The 12,760-nt window shown below is 43.2% G+C and overlaps 1 protein-coding gene across 1 annotated transcript; it reads left to right on the top strand.

Annotated features, from left to right (window-relative positions):
* Nucleotides 1–261: 261 nt before the first annotated feature.
* Nucleotides 262–12,612, top strand: LOC124281985 (ruvB-like 1). The gene is made up of 10 exons (XM_046717996.1): nucleotides 262–462; nucleotides 712–798; nucleotides 1,428–1,644; nucleotides 2,649–2,806; nucleotides 2,990–3,139; nucleotides 3,804–3,867; nucleotides 4,336–4,534; nucleotides 10,438–10,540; nucleotides 10,681–10,772; nucleotides 12,074–12,612. Exons 1-10 carry the CDS (start codon nucleotides 322–324, stop codon nucleotides 12,231–12,233), a joined length of 1,371 nt encoding a protein of 456 aa, XP_046573952.1. The 5' UTR covers nucleotides 262–321; the 3' UTR covers nucleotides 12,234–12,612.
* Nucleotides 12,613–12,760: the final 148 nt, after the last annotated feature.

The raw sequence follows: 12,760 nt of genomic DNA, 5'->3' as shown, positions 1-12,760 counted from the left end.
CAACATTAAGTCCTGTTTTTGGCGAGATAATCTTTTAAACTATTTTCGTAAATACTAACACCATTAATACGAATATAGCGATAGAATTATTTTCATTTATAGGTAAGGTGTGGTATCAACTCTTAGAAAAATATTACACGATATGTTAAATATATATTTAAGATGAAATTATATTTTTAGAATGAAATAACTTCATAAAGCGCCATGGATGCTAATGTCAATAATAACTAGTAGTAAGTTGTACTATAAGTAGTACCCGGCTAAAAGCGTGTTTCAGTCTGCTCATGTTTTAGATTGTCGATGCTCGTGTGAAGAATCAAGATGAAGATCGAAGAAGTAAAAAGTACAGCAAAGGCTCAGCGTATTGCTTCTCACAGTCACATCAAAGGCCTAGGATTAGATGGCAATGGTTATGCCATTCAAACTGCAGCAGGGCTCGTCGGCCAAGAACTTGCACGTGAAGTAAGTTTATTGTTTATCTAGAACATTCTTCAAAAGTGTAAACTTTGTCAGTTATTAGTGTTTCTGAAGACAAAATTTTGATATTATTCAGTTAAAAGTGTCTCCCTGCTTGTGTGACGTTATCGTAGTTTGTTCAAGTGAAAATTAATCATAAATATAACTAAAATCATGATTGTCAACAGGTATAAACATTCTGTGTTTTCTAACAAATCTCCATGGTAACTAGAGCAATGTTACTTCCTTCTTCAGGCTGCAGGGGTTGTCGTGGAACTCATCAAATCCAAAAAGATGGCAGGAAGGGCAATGCTACTTGCAGGACCACCAGGAACAGGAAAGGTATGTTTGTTTCATTATGCTTTTATTTGTCCATAAACAATATCTTGTTACATGTTTTGTGCTTGTTATAAGGTGATGTTTCCTGTTTGCAAAATTCTGGACATTGCTAGATTTTGCCTAATTTAGCAACATGTAATTTATACCTCCTGTAAACCTAGAACTTTTTAACCCAGAGGTTTCCTGTTGCTATCAAATGAGAATTAAAAGAAATGATAAAAACTTGATGAATCAAATTGGTATTTGCTAAATACTGGGACAGACCTTGTTAAATCAGAGAACATGTCTGCAGCAAACATACACAGTAAAGAATATGTATAATGAACATGTACAGACCATTCTTGCAGAGATAATATATACTCTTTAGAATGTTTTTTGTGAGATAGTTAATAATATTGAAGAGAACGATGTACTGTTTGTTGTTAGTTGCCACTATTGTGAGTTCATTTATTTCTCTAAGTATTATTGGTGAGTGAGTTGGTCTAACATAACTTTGTACAATATTGCAGGTATATTGTGGTGTAATATTGATGATATAAATAGAGGAAGAAATGTTGACAGTCCCTCGATCACGAATGTTGCAGTGATTAATTTGATAATTTTTGACACTTATTGTCTATTTTCTTCCTCAGACTGCCATTGCACTAGCTATTGCACAAGAGCTAGGAACCAAAGTCCCTTTTTGTCCAATGGTTGGAAGTGAAGTGTACTCATCTGAAATCAAGAAAACAGAAGTGTTGATGGAGAACTTCAGAAGAGCCATAGGTTTGCGAATCAAGGAGACAAAGGAGGTGTATGAAGGAGAGGTGACAGAACTGTCACCGGTTGAGACAGAGAACCCTATGGGAGGTATGTATTAAAGGGTAGATGCACACTCATAGAATCTGTACACCGGATATTGACTGGTGTACTGTTTAGTTAGAGCGTCCGCCTGGAGAGTGGTAGGTCGCGGGTTCGATCCCCGACCGCGTCATACCAAAAGACGTTAAAATATGGTACTTGTTGGTCCCTGTCTGGCGCTCAGCATTAATGGGAACAACAAGGACTTGTCGACTTGGAGTCAGTATAATGTGTCTGAGTGGGGTATTTATGCTTCACTGTGGCATGGTATCTCAGTGGGCTAGCACTATAAAACCAGCTTCAGTTTGGGCTTGTACAAGTAGCCTCACATCCACATACACACCACGCATACACGTCGTCATATGAGCGAAATATTCTCAAGCACGACGTTAAACCCAATTTCACCTCACCTCACTTCTGTGCATAGACTCTTGTACATTTTTTTGTAAACATGGTAATTGTCCACATTTCCTGACCAATATCAGGGATTTATGTAGACCTTTATGAAGCACATTATTTGGCCTTAATAAGAATGACAGATGTTCTGTAAAACTAATATGAAACTGGAATGTTTTCTTAAGAAATAAACTTCACGCACTGAAAAAATATTGTCATTGGTTGGCACATGGGGGACTTGAACAATGTTGAACTGGGTACTTGTCTTACTTATTTGTTTTTTGTTAAATTTACTGTTATCAGAACTATCGATTCAACGTCTTTTGGTTCTCATTCTTAACACCTCAGATTCTGACCTCAGATTCTGACAATTTTAACAGAAGTATTCAAGGGTATCAAATATATATTTGCATTGGTTGCTGTGTTTCAAAATGGGGTATGGTACTTTTACCGATCTTTGTTACCATAGTAATCAGAAAGCACAGCTATTACAGGACATGACTTGAAGCTTCATTTAATAGGTCTTTTGCTGGTGTTGATGCTGTCAGTCCTTTGGCTTCACCTTGTTTGTTTATGAATGTGCCATCTTGACATTAATGTAATCTTACCCTGTGCAGGTTATGGCAAGACTGTAAGCCATGTGGTGATTGGCTTGAAGACAGCTAAGGGCACCAAGCAGTTAAAGCTTGACCCGTCTATCTACGAGAGTCTGCAGAAAGAGAAGGTGGAGGTTGGGGACGTCATCTACATCGAGGCAAACAGTGGTGCCGTCAAGGTGAGGATGAGGGTGGAACATTTAAAACCTGTGATTGTCACTGGTTAAGCATCAGTGTAACACTGTGAACAAAAACACAACTGGATTTTAGACAATTTGAGAAACATTCTGGCCTTAGAATGGTTATCCTAATTTCATGGACTCATTACCAGATGATATTGACGCTGAACTTTCATCTTCCAGAGACAAGGTAGATCTGACAGCTATGCAACTGAGTACGACCTAGAGGCAGAGGAGTATGTGCCACTTCCTAAAGGTGATGTGCACAAGAAGAAAGAGGTCATTCAAGATGTCACACTGCATGACCTTGATGTCGCTAATGCAAGGCCACAGGTATGTGTCATTGATTCTGTTAATAATGTTTTGACTTATGGGAGATCTGGGTAAAACCTACTGGTCTTCAGCAACTCTTGCTTGTCGTGAGAGGCGACGAATGGGATCGTGTGATCAGGCTCGCTGACTTGGTTGACACAGGCCACCATATCCCAGTCAATCCATGTTCAATGTCGGCCGCCTCCGTGGTGTAGTGGTTAGAGCGGAAGGTCGCGGGTTTGATCCCCGACCGCATCATACCAAAAGACGTTAAAATATCGCACTTGTTGGTCCCTGTCTGGCGCTCGGCATTAATGGGTACAACAAAGACTGGTCGGCTCGGAGTCAGTATAATGTGTCTGAGTGGGGTATTCATGCTTCACTGCGGCATGGTATCTCAGTGGGCTAGCACTATAAAACCAGCTTCAGTCTGGTCTAGTACAAGCAGCCGCACATACACATACACACGCATGCACGTCGTCATATGGCGAAACATTCTCAAGCACGACGTTAAACCCAATTTCACCTCACCTCACCTCAATGTCAGTCTCTGGATTTGTCCAAACTCCATTATTTACAGACTGTTGTCATATAGCTGGAATATTGCCAAGTGCAACATTAAACAATAAACCAACATTACTGTGATTGTACTTCGGGTTTTCATGTGATCCCACTCTGATTGCAGGGAGGCCAAGATATAATGTCTATGATGGGGCAGTTGATGAAACCAAAGAAGACAGAAATCACAGGTTAGTAACCACTGGATTATTAATGTAAAGACTTTGAGAGTAAATATCCCAAACATCTGTGACTGACTCTGTATATCTTATAGTTGCTTTAAACACAGCTTGACAAACATCCCCACTATTCCACCAAACACTTTGTTTTGTGATAGTGATTTCCACCAGTAATAGTCTTGTTTCCATATCTACTTCATTTTCTTCTTTCTCTGTATATATCAAACTCTCTCCCAAATCTAAATGAAAGGATAATTGTCTAAATAATAATCTAAAATAATTTTCAGAACTCATTTCTTGCCTATTCACTTTGTGATGTTAAGTGCTTTTGAAAGGCCTTCTCACCATCTCAGGTTGGATCTAACTTTAAAAGAAATGTTGATTGAAATTGAAATGTCAGTTGATCTTTGAGTCATTTATGAAGCATTTTGTGAAAGATTCAGGCATTAATGATCACATTGTTCCTGTTGTATTTTGTAGACAAACTTCGGAAGGAGATCAACAAGGTGGTGAACAAGTACATAGACCAGGGTATAGCAGAGCTGGTGCCGGGTGTGTTGTTCATAGACGAGGTTCACATGTTGGATATTGAGTGTTTCACATACCTGCATCGAGCCCTGGAGTCCACAATCGCACCTATCGTCATCTTTGCCACAAACAGAGGGAAATGCACAATAAAGTAAGAGCAGTGTACTTTGAATAAGTTTTATGATTGTACAAATTATTTTAAACATGTCAATAGCAGATCTATCCTGTAAATCAAACTATAAATGTGTAAAGAGTTATTTTTTAACTAATTCTGCACTACTTACTTCCTGTACTTATTGCTTACGGATCGAAAGGCATGGCTTGCCAGACGATGTTAAAAGACGTAGAACTGCAATCACTTCCTGGTCTCGGCTGCTACTCGTCTGCGCATGCGTCACCGGAAGGTGACGTCAGCCACCTCAGATTATTACTTTTCTCACGCCTTGCTAGACGTGTGGGTTGCCAGCTGTTCCTTGTATCCTACGGGATTTTTTTGTGTTTGCTTAATAAACTGACTTTGTGTGTATTATTATTTTTGTCCTCTACGAGAAGTGTAGGTATTATGTTTCACTTTCTCTTGTTATTTTAGTTCAGTAGTTCTGTTTAGTGATGTCATTCGTTTATAACACGGTCCCGTCATCACTCTATCACTTCGCCATTACAACACTTCTCCGTATTTGTAGTCGTTGTGTTTTATTTGGTTCAGGCTTATATACTATACCATATAATAGTGGTATATTTATGTCTGTATTATGGTCTCTTTATCATTCAGTTTTTTGAGACTTTGTTCTCAATTATGCTGTAGTATTCATTACCAGTGTTGCAGCGTCCACTGTTTCTCCGAGTGTGTCTGTCACCAGCATCCAGATGATGACCTCGCCTCGTATGTGACCGTGCGTTACAGCGTTTGGCGCTTGGAACTTCGTCACTTGGACCTTCGGCGCCTGGCACTCCCTCACCTCCTCCGCTGTTGCCGATGTTGTCACCGCGACGACCGATGTGTCAGCAGTTTGTGCCGTGTCAGGCGCCCCAGGCTCCTGTGTCGCAGTCCTTTCCAGTGTTCCCAGGGCAGGCGCCTTATGCGTATCAACCACCTACAGGGTTTCCAATGCCTCAGGCGTCTATGATGCAGACGCCATATGGCCACCAGCAGTTTGATGTGTCCACGCTCAGCACTCTCTTGACTTTATTATCAGGTCAAGCCAGTACCTCAGCGGTTTATTCAGTTTATGCCACCAGCAACATCGGCGCCTCTCCCTCCTACAGCACCTTTTCCACCTTTGCCACCTCCGACGATTACGACACCTCTGCCTCCTCCAGCATCGGTGCCTATCCTGTCTACTGTGTCAGCCCCTGTGCCTACGCCAACATCTCCCGTCTACACTTGATGAAGATTTCACGGGGATGTCTCTCAACCCATCTATTAAAGCGCCTAGAGTCCGGCGTGATGACTATCCTATTCATGGCTTGGACTTTGCCAAGACAGTGACTAAGGTGGATGAGGAGATAAAACGTGTGACAAGCTCTTCCTCTGTCTCCTCCTATAAAGTTCAGGACACAAGGGTAGCTGCTTTGGACTTAGAACTTAAGTGTATGCTCCGCCCTGTATCGGCATTGGCGTCAGCGACTGATGCCATTACTCAGGATCTTAAGGAAGTAAATCCTGATCGACTGGATCATCTCACAACTATGATGCTATGGCAGGGCAAAGTGCTCACTGACCTGCGTGAGCACCTTTGGTCAGGGCTTGCCAATGCTTGCGTAATGCGTCGGCAAGGCTTCCTCTCCTTTTCTTCATGGGATTCGGAGTTTCAACGGAAATTATTCCACCAACCCTGGTCATCGTCGACACTGTTTAACAACGCCATTCATGACATTTATTGGGAGGTGTGTGAATTTGCCAAAGGGAGACGCTTTTCAAAAGGGACAACGTCCTTCCTCCGTGCTATCCAACACCTACCAGCCTCGGCGACCGTCTGTTTGGCGTGCTAGAAACCCAGCGCCGTCTCGTGGCAGGGGACGTGGTGCCAAGCCTAGATCAGACAGGGGAGGATATCAATGTTGCCGTGCTCCCGCCCAGGGCGACGGGCGTAGGGGCAAGTGAAGTGAGGGACATGCACGACTGGACACTCCCACCTCCAGTCGTCCCAGTTTATCCTACACCAGTAGGTGGGAGAATAGGGATCTTTTGGGAAAATTGGTCCATCCTAGAGGATCCATACATCACCGATATATTGAGGCAGGGGTTTCGGCTCCCCCTCCTCTCCGATCCACCTCTGATGCTGTTCCCACTCTGGCACAATCACTCCCAGATTCAACACGACCTCTTAGCGGAGAACATAGCGATTCTGTTGGAGAAAAGAGCCGTCGAATTACTCCCGTATCCGTCTCAACACCAGGGTTTTATTCTCCAATATTCTTAGTGCCGAAGAAAGGGTCCACGAAAATGAGGATGATTCACAATCTGTCCTATTTCAACGGGACTTTCCTTGAACGTGCTCCGCACTTCCGAATGTCGTCCCTCGAATACCTCAAATCTATGGTATGCGTCAACGACTTCCTCATCAGCCTGGACCTGCAGGATGCATACCTCCATGTTCCAATATGTCCCAGCGACAGGAAGTACCTGCGTTTTATTTTCAACAATCAACATTTCCAATGGGCTATCCTCCCATTTGGAATTTCAACGGCCCCGTGGTTGTTCACGCGTATCACAACTCCTATTTCCCGGTATCTTCATTTGGGGGGCATCAATTTCGACCCGTACCTGGACGATTGCCTTATGCACCTGCTAGACCGTCTGCTTCTTATACAACAACGGGATTTCACCCTTCGTCTGTTCAACTAGGTTGGCTGGTCATCTTGGACAAATCGGAGCTTGTCCCGTCTCACACTCTAACATTCATTGGAGACCATTTCCAGACGGACAAGAACCTAGTTCAGATTCCTCTGGACAGGTGGGACAAGATTCAGTCTCTGATTTCACGTGCGCTCTCCAAACCTCTGTCTCTCCGAGAGTGGCAGGCACTCCTGGGATTGTTGACGTCAGCGCAGGATCTTACCAGCAGAGCGTGTCTTCAACTTCGTCCTCTGCAGCGCTTTCTTCAACCATACATTCGTCGGGCAGACGTTCATCAACGGTTTAGTCTTCCACTTCAGTTACATCGCTATCTTCTTTGGTGGACTCGCCCATTGAATGTCTTAGGAGGAGTCTCTTTGACAGAGCGGCCTCCGGATTACAAACTGTTAGTGGACGCCTCCATGCAGGGTTGGGGTGCGCACTTACACAACCAGACAACCGCCGGCCTTTTGTCGGGTCAACACCAAAGCTGGCATATAAACAGTCTGGAGTTCGAGGCCCGTGATCCTCGCTATTCATCACTGGGCGCATCGACTCCAAGGAACTTGTCTTCTGGTGGCCACAGACAATACCACGGTGGTATGGTACATCCGAGAAGCAAGGGTCGACACGCTCACAGTTTCTTCAAGATCAGACTTTTCGGCTCTTTCAACTGGTCGACGATCTCCAGATTCTGTTGAGAGTTCAGCATATTCCGGGGTGCCGCAATATACTAGCAGACGCTCTCTCAAGACCCGACAGAGTTGCTTCAACGGAATGGATGCTACACAAGGAGGCCTTCACTCTCCTAAGTCACGCACTGGGTTCTCCAAACATAGATCTGTTTGCGACCAGCCAAAACCATCAACTGCCAGTGTATGTGTCCCCAGTCCCAGATCCAGCGGCTTGGGTGGTGGATGCTCTCAGCTTATCATGGGAGGGGCTTCACGCGTATGCGTTTCTGCCACCAGTTCTACTACCCAAAGTTCTCGCAAAAGTCAAGGAAACAACTTGCCTGCAACTGATTTTGATCGTGCCTTGGTGGCCGGCCAGGAACTGGTTTCCCGTTCTAAAAAGTCTAGTGGTAGGAGATCCCTTCCCTCTACCCACGTGGTGGAACGTTCTCATGCATCCTCACTGCCGTCTCCTGCACCCTGCTCTAGATCGGTTCAATCTGCAGGCATGGACCATTCGCAGAAAGCACTGAGTGCTAAAGGGTTTTCGGCCAGAGCAGCCAAAGCCATTGCCACAGTGCACAGAACTTCTACTAGACACTTGTATGACGACAAGTGGCAGTCGTTTTGAACGATTTTGTGTTACCAGGAAGCAGGATCCGCTGAAAGTGTCTCCTCAGTTCATAGCAGACTTCCTACTTTATCCCCGAACGTCCAGGTGTATGAAGGGAGGCACCATTGCCACGTATTTGGCAGCAATTAGCTCAGTTTTAGCGGTTCCCACTGACAGAAGGATTTCCAAAATCCCAGAATTACAGGCCATGCTTTGTTCGTTCAGACTTGAAGACCAGAAGTTGAAGTTTCGTCTGCCGGCATGGAATCTCAACACTGTTTTAGACCATCTCCGTGGTGCACCTTATGAACCTTTTGAGAACGCTTCCCTCGCTGATCTATCCAGGAAGATGGCTTTTCTTTTGTCTTTAGCGACTGCGGCTAGAGTGAGTGAGGTTCACGCCCTTGACGTGACTAGGGTCAAGTTTGAATGTCGTCGTCATGGTTCTGTGCATTTGGGTCCGTGTTGGGATTTCAGCGCTAAAAACCAACTATCAGGTCAACCTGATCGACAGTTTTCCATTCCGCCATTATCATCTATTGTTGGCACTGAAGACGATGCTGAATTGCTTTTATGCCCGATTCGTGCACTCAAAACTTACATTGATCGCACCAAAGGCGTCCGTGGTACAAGGAAACGGTTATTTCTTCCCCTATCACGGGCGTCAGTCAGATGTCAGCAAAAACACATTGCCTTATGGTTAAGAACGACCATTCTTCAGGCATATAAAGCGGCTGGGCTGGACCCTCCTACGTCCTCTCATCCGCACGAGATTCGAGCACTTGCTTCGACTATGGCACTTCACAGTAATTGTACTGTGTCATCCATTATGCAAGGTTGTTTTTGGCGGTCGGACACAGTTTTTGCCAGTCATTATTTGCGTGACATGGCTGTCAAGGACATTAACGATGTCCACAGCTTCGGACCATTAGTGGTTGCTCAGCAGCTCGCCATTCCCCACCATGTGGGGAATGAGTTGTTTTTCTTCAGAAACAACTAGGTATGGCAGTTAAGGATTTATCCTTGTATTTCAAGTCCATGCTTTTTACTGCTTTCCTTAAGCTTCGCCAGCTTTAAAATTAGTGGTTTCTTTTCATTTAAGACTCGGTCTTATTTGCGAATGACCACTACGTGATCGTCACTCGCTGATTCACTCTCTGTAATAGGTGCATTACCAACGCTTCCCGAGCACAAGATTTACGGATTGAGCTGGCTGCTATTACATAAGCGAGGCGATCCCTCATATGACACGCCCACCTTCCAGCCTGTCGGATAAAAGTGCAGGAAGTAAGTAGTGCAGGATTAGTTAAAAATTAAGTAAAATCGAAATATTTTTTATATTTGTATACTTATCCTGCACTACTTATGATTAGGGCCCACCCTGCGCTATCAGCTACCTCCCCGCTTTGCCATCTGTGGGATTTCTGGCAATAATCTGAGGTCACCTTCCGGTGACACATGCGCAGGCGCAGACGAGTAGCAGCCGAGACCAGGAAGTGATTGCAGTTCTACGTCTTTTAACATCGTCTGGCAAGCCATGCCTTTCGAGCCTGTAAGCAATAAGTGCAGGAAGTAAGTAGTGCAGGATAAGTATACAAATATAAAAAATATTTAGATTTTACTAAATTTTCAAATTCATTTCAAAGATTATATCTGGAGAATCCTTTATTTACGTCAACATTGAATCTGGTGTGTTCATCTTGGCGTTAAGCTGTAGTCAACAGTGCATCCATATTGTTTACCATATTATGAACTCAGAGTGTCAAAGGGAATACCAAATAGTTATCTGCCCTTAGACCATGATATTGCTCATTTATGCCTCTTCAGATTCCTGTCATTCATAAGCCGAAATTGTCTGGTCACTCACAAGACACTATATCCAGAGGCAGCAGGTGTATGATACTGAATTGTGTATATTCTATTACAGGGGGGACCGAGGACATTGTTGCCCCCCACGGCATGCCCCTGGATCTGTTGGATCGAGTTATGATCATCCGGACCTTACCATACTCACTGGAGGAAATGGTCGCTGTATGTACAACTACTTTCCTATCACCTACCTCTTTATGTATTCACCAGTCTATAGTATAATTGATAGAGATGAATTCACATAGGCCAGGTTATCCGATTTTGAGAGATACTTGACTTGACATGATTCTTTCCTTGTACAGATTCTGAAGATCCGGTCACAAACCGAAAGCATACAGATTGATGATGAATCCTTGCAGGAGCTTGGCACCATTGGAACAAGTTCAACACTTAGGTAAGCATACATATTTCCTCTATATATTTCTGGGACTATTTGCTCCATAAGCTAGGGGGTGGTGGTTAAAGCATTTGTCACTCCGAAGACCCGGTTTTGATTCCCGCATTAGTACAGTGTATGAAGCCATTTCTGAAATATTGATAAACGCGACTTAAAACTCAACTCACTCCAAGTTAGGAATGTGCTTTATGTCTCATTAATTGCTACTCCAGTTGTATCAGGATGAGTGGTAGGTTTACATCTGTTATAGTGGGTATAGTGAGTGAATCAGGTATAATGCCTTCAGCAATATCACAGCGAGATACACAAGAAATAAAGATCTCATGTTTTGCCCATGTGGGGAATCAAACTTAGGTCTTTGGTGTGACAAACGAATACTCAACCACTAGGTTACCCCATCATCCTGTTTGTGTTTGTGTTTAGACTAATCTTGGGGTTTTAAAAGACGGGAACACATTTTACTTGAACATTGAACAAATGGCCAAAGTCACACACTGATTGTAAGGAACATTTCAGTACTGATACACAGTGAATATTTATATGTGCAATCTACCTACTTGCTTCAGGATGTGATTCCGTAAGCTGGTTATATTACGATTACACAATGCAGGGCTCGATTTAAGAGATGTTAACTTACTTGCACTGGGTGCAACCTAAGATAAAAACCTACTTGCACCAGCCCAATTCCAGTTGCACTGCTTTTATTGGAATATGTAATGAAAGAAATATGCTATGAATTTTTAGATGTTTTATTCAGAGGTTTACCCACTCAAAATTGACTTGCACCTGGTGCAAGTTAAACTAATAACAAGGTTGCACTTTGTAATATTAGGTTGCACCAGTGCAAGTATCAAAGCACTAAATCGAGCCCTGCAATGCCATTTAGAAAGTGGTCAAATGTAACATGTTATATTTGGGATTACACTTTCTTAGTAAAGTACATATTCTAGTACTTTCTGGGGTTGAGTCCCATCCGGTATTGTGGAAGTCGCGTTGGCTGAGCGGGTTAGGCGGCTGACTTTGTGTGCTGGCGATTAGGTGCCTGACTCTGAGGGTGTGGGTTCAAATCCCGGATGGGACTCAACCCCCAAAAAGTACTAGAATCTGTACTTTACTAAGGAAGTGTAATCCCAAATATAACACATGTGGTTATATTACGTACACTTGGAATGCTGAAGAAGTTTGACATTTACTTCCTGGCACATGACCATCTGCGACTGTTTCACTGATGAACTACTTCTAGTGTTCATGATGATGACATTACTATGCACATTGACTGACATGCTCCTGTGTTGTAGGTACGCTATTCAGCTGCTAACACCCAGCAACATCTTAGCCAGGATAAACGGCAAGGAATCAATAAGCAAGGAAGACATAGATGAGATTCACAAACTGTTCTATGATGCCAAGTCATCAGCGAAGATCCTTGCAGCCCATGAAGACAAATACATGAAATAACTACATCCTACCATTCAGTCAACATGTACATAGACCTTCAACCTTCGCAGTGTTCATGCTTACCTTGACCTTCATCAACAATCTCATTGCATCATCAGTACTTGTGAATCAGCTGAACATTGAGTGAAATATGAACTTCAGAACGTTTGAAATGTACACAACTTGTGTGTATTTGTATATTGGCTATGAAATTAGCTGGTCAACATAATGTTCAAAATTCTTTTCAAGGTTATCACATTAATTCATTACAGTGAATTGTTACGTTTCGTCACTCCTGTCTTCATGGTGTAGTATGACTAGTCACCAATTCAAGTTCAAAGAAAAACCAGCATTTGTATTGATCTGTTTCTCATTAATATTAAAATATGTATGTCTTGTAGGTGGGTAGTTTGTGTTGTTTAAAGGTAATTATGTAGGGAGTGGTATGGTGTAGTGTTTGACTGCAGTCAATCTGTGCCATTTTCTTAGGTCACACAGTAAGTGACATTGTGACCACCCAATCCGTACTAGCCTGAAGGCAGAAAGCA

This window comes from Haliotis rubra, unplaced genomic scaffold, assembly GCF_003918875.1.
Source record: "Haliotis rubra isolate DU_JTF1 unplaced genomic scaffold, ASM391887v1 Scf291, whole genome shotgun sequence".
In the NCBI taxonomy this organism is placed as follows: Eukaryota; Metazoa; Mollusca; class Gastropoda; order Lepetellida; family Haliotidae; genus Haliotis; species Haliotis rubra.
This window is presented reverse-complemented; position numbering and strand designations above follow the sequence as displayed.

Excerpts from the sequence above, each read along its gene's own strand:
- LOC124281985 (XM_046717996.1), top strand. The coding sequence starts at position 322 with ATGAAGATCGAAGAAGTAAAAAGTACAGCAAAGGCTCAGCGTATTGCT. Across the intron at positions 799-1,427 it reads GACCACCAGGAACAGGAAAG|ACTGCCATTGCACTAGCTAT; the intron begins GTATGTTTGTTT and ends TTTCTTCCTCAG. Across the intron at positions 4,535-10,437 it reads AGAGGGAAATGCACAATAAA|GGGGACCGAGGACATTGTTG; the intron begins GTAAGAGCAGTG and ends TTCTATTACAGG.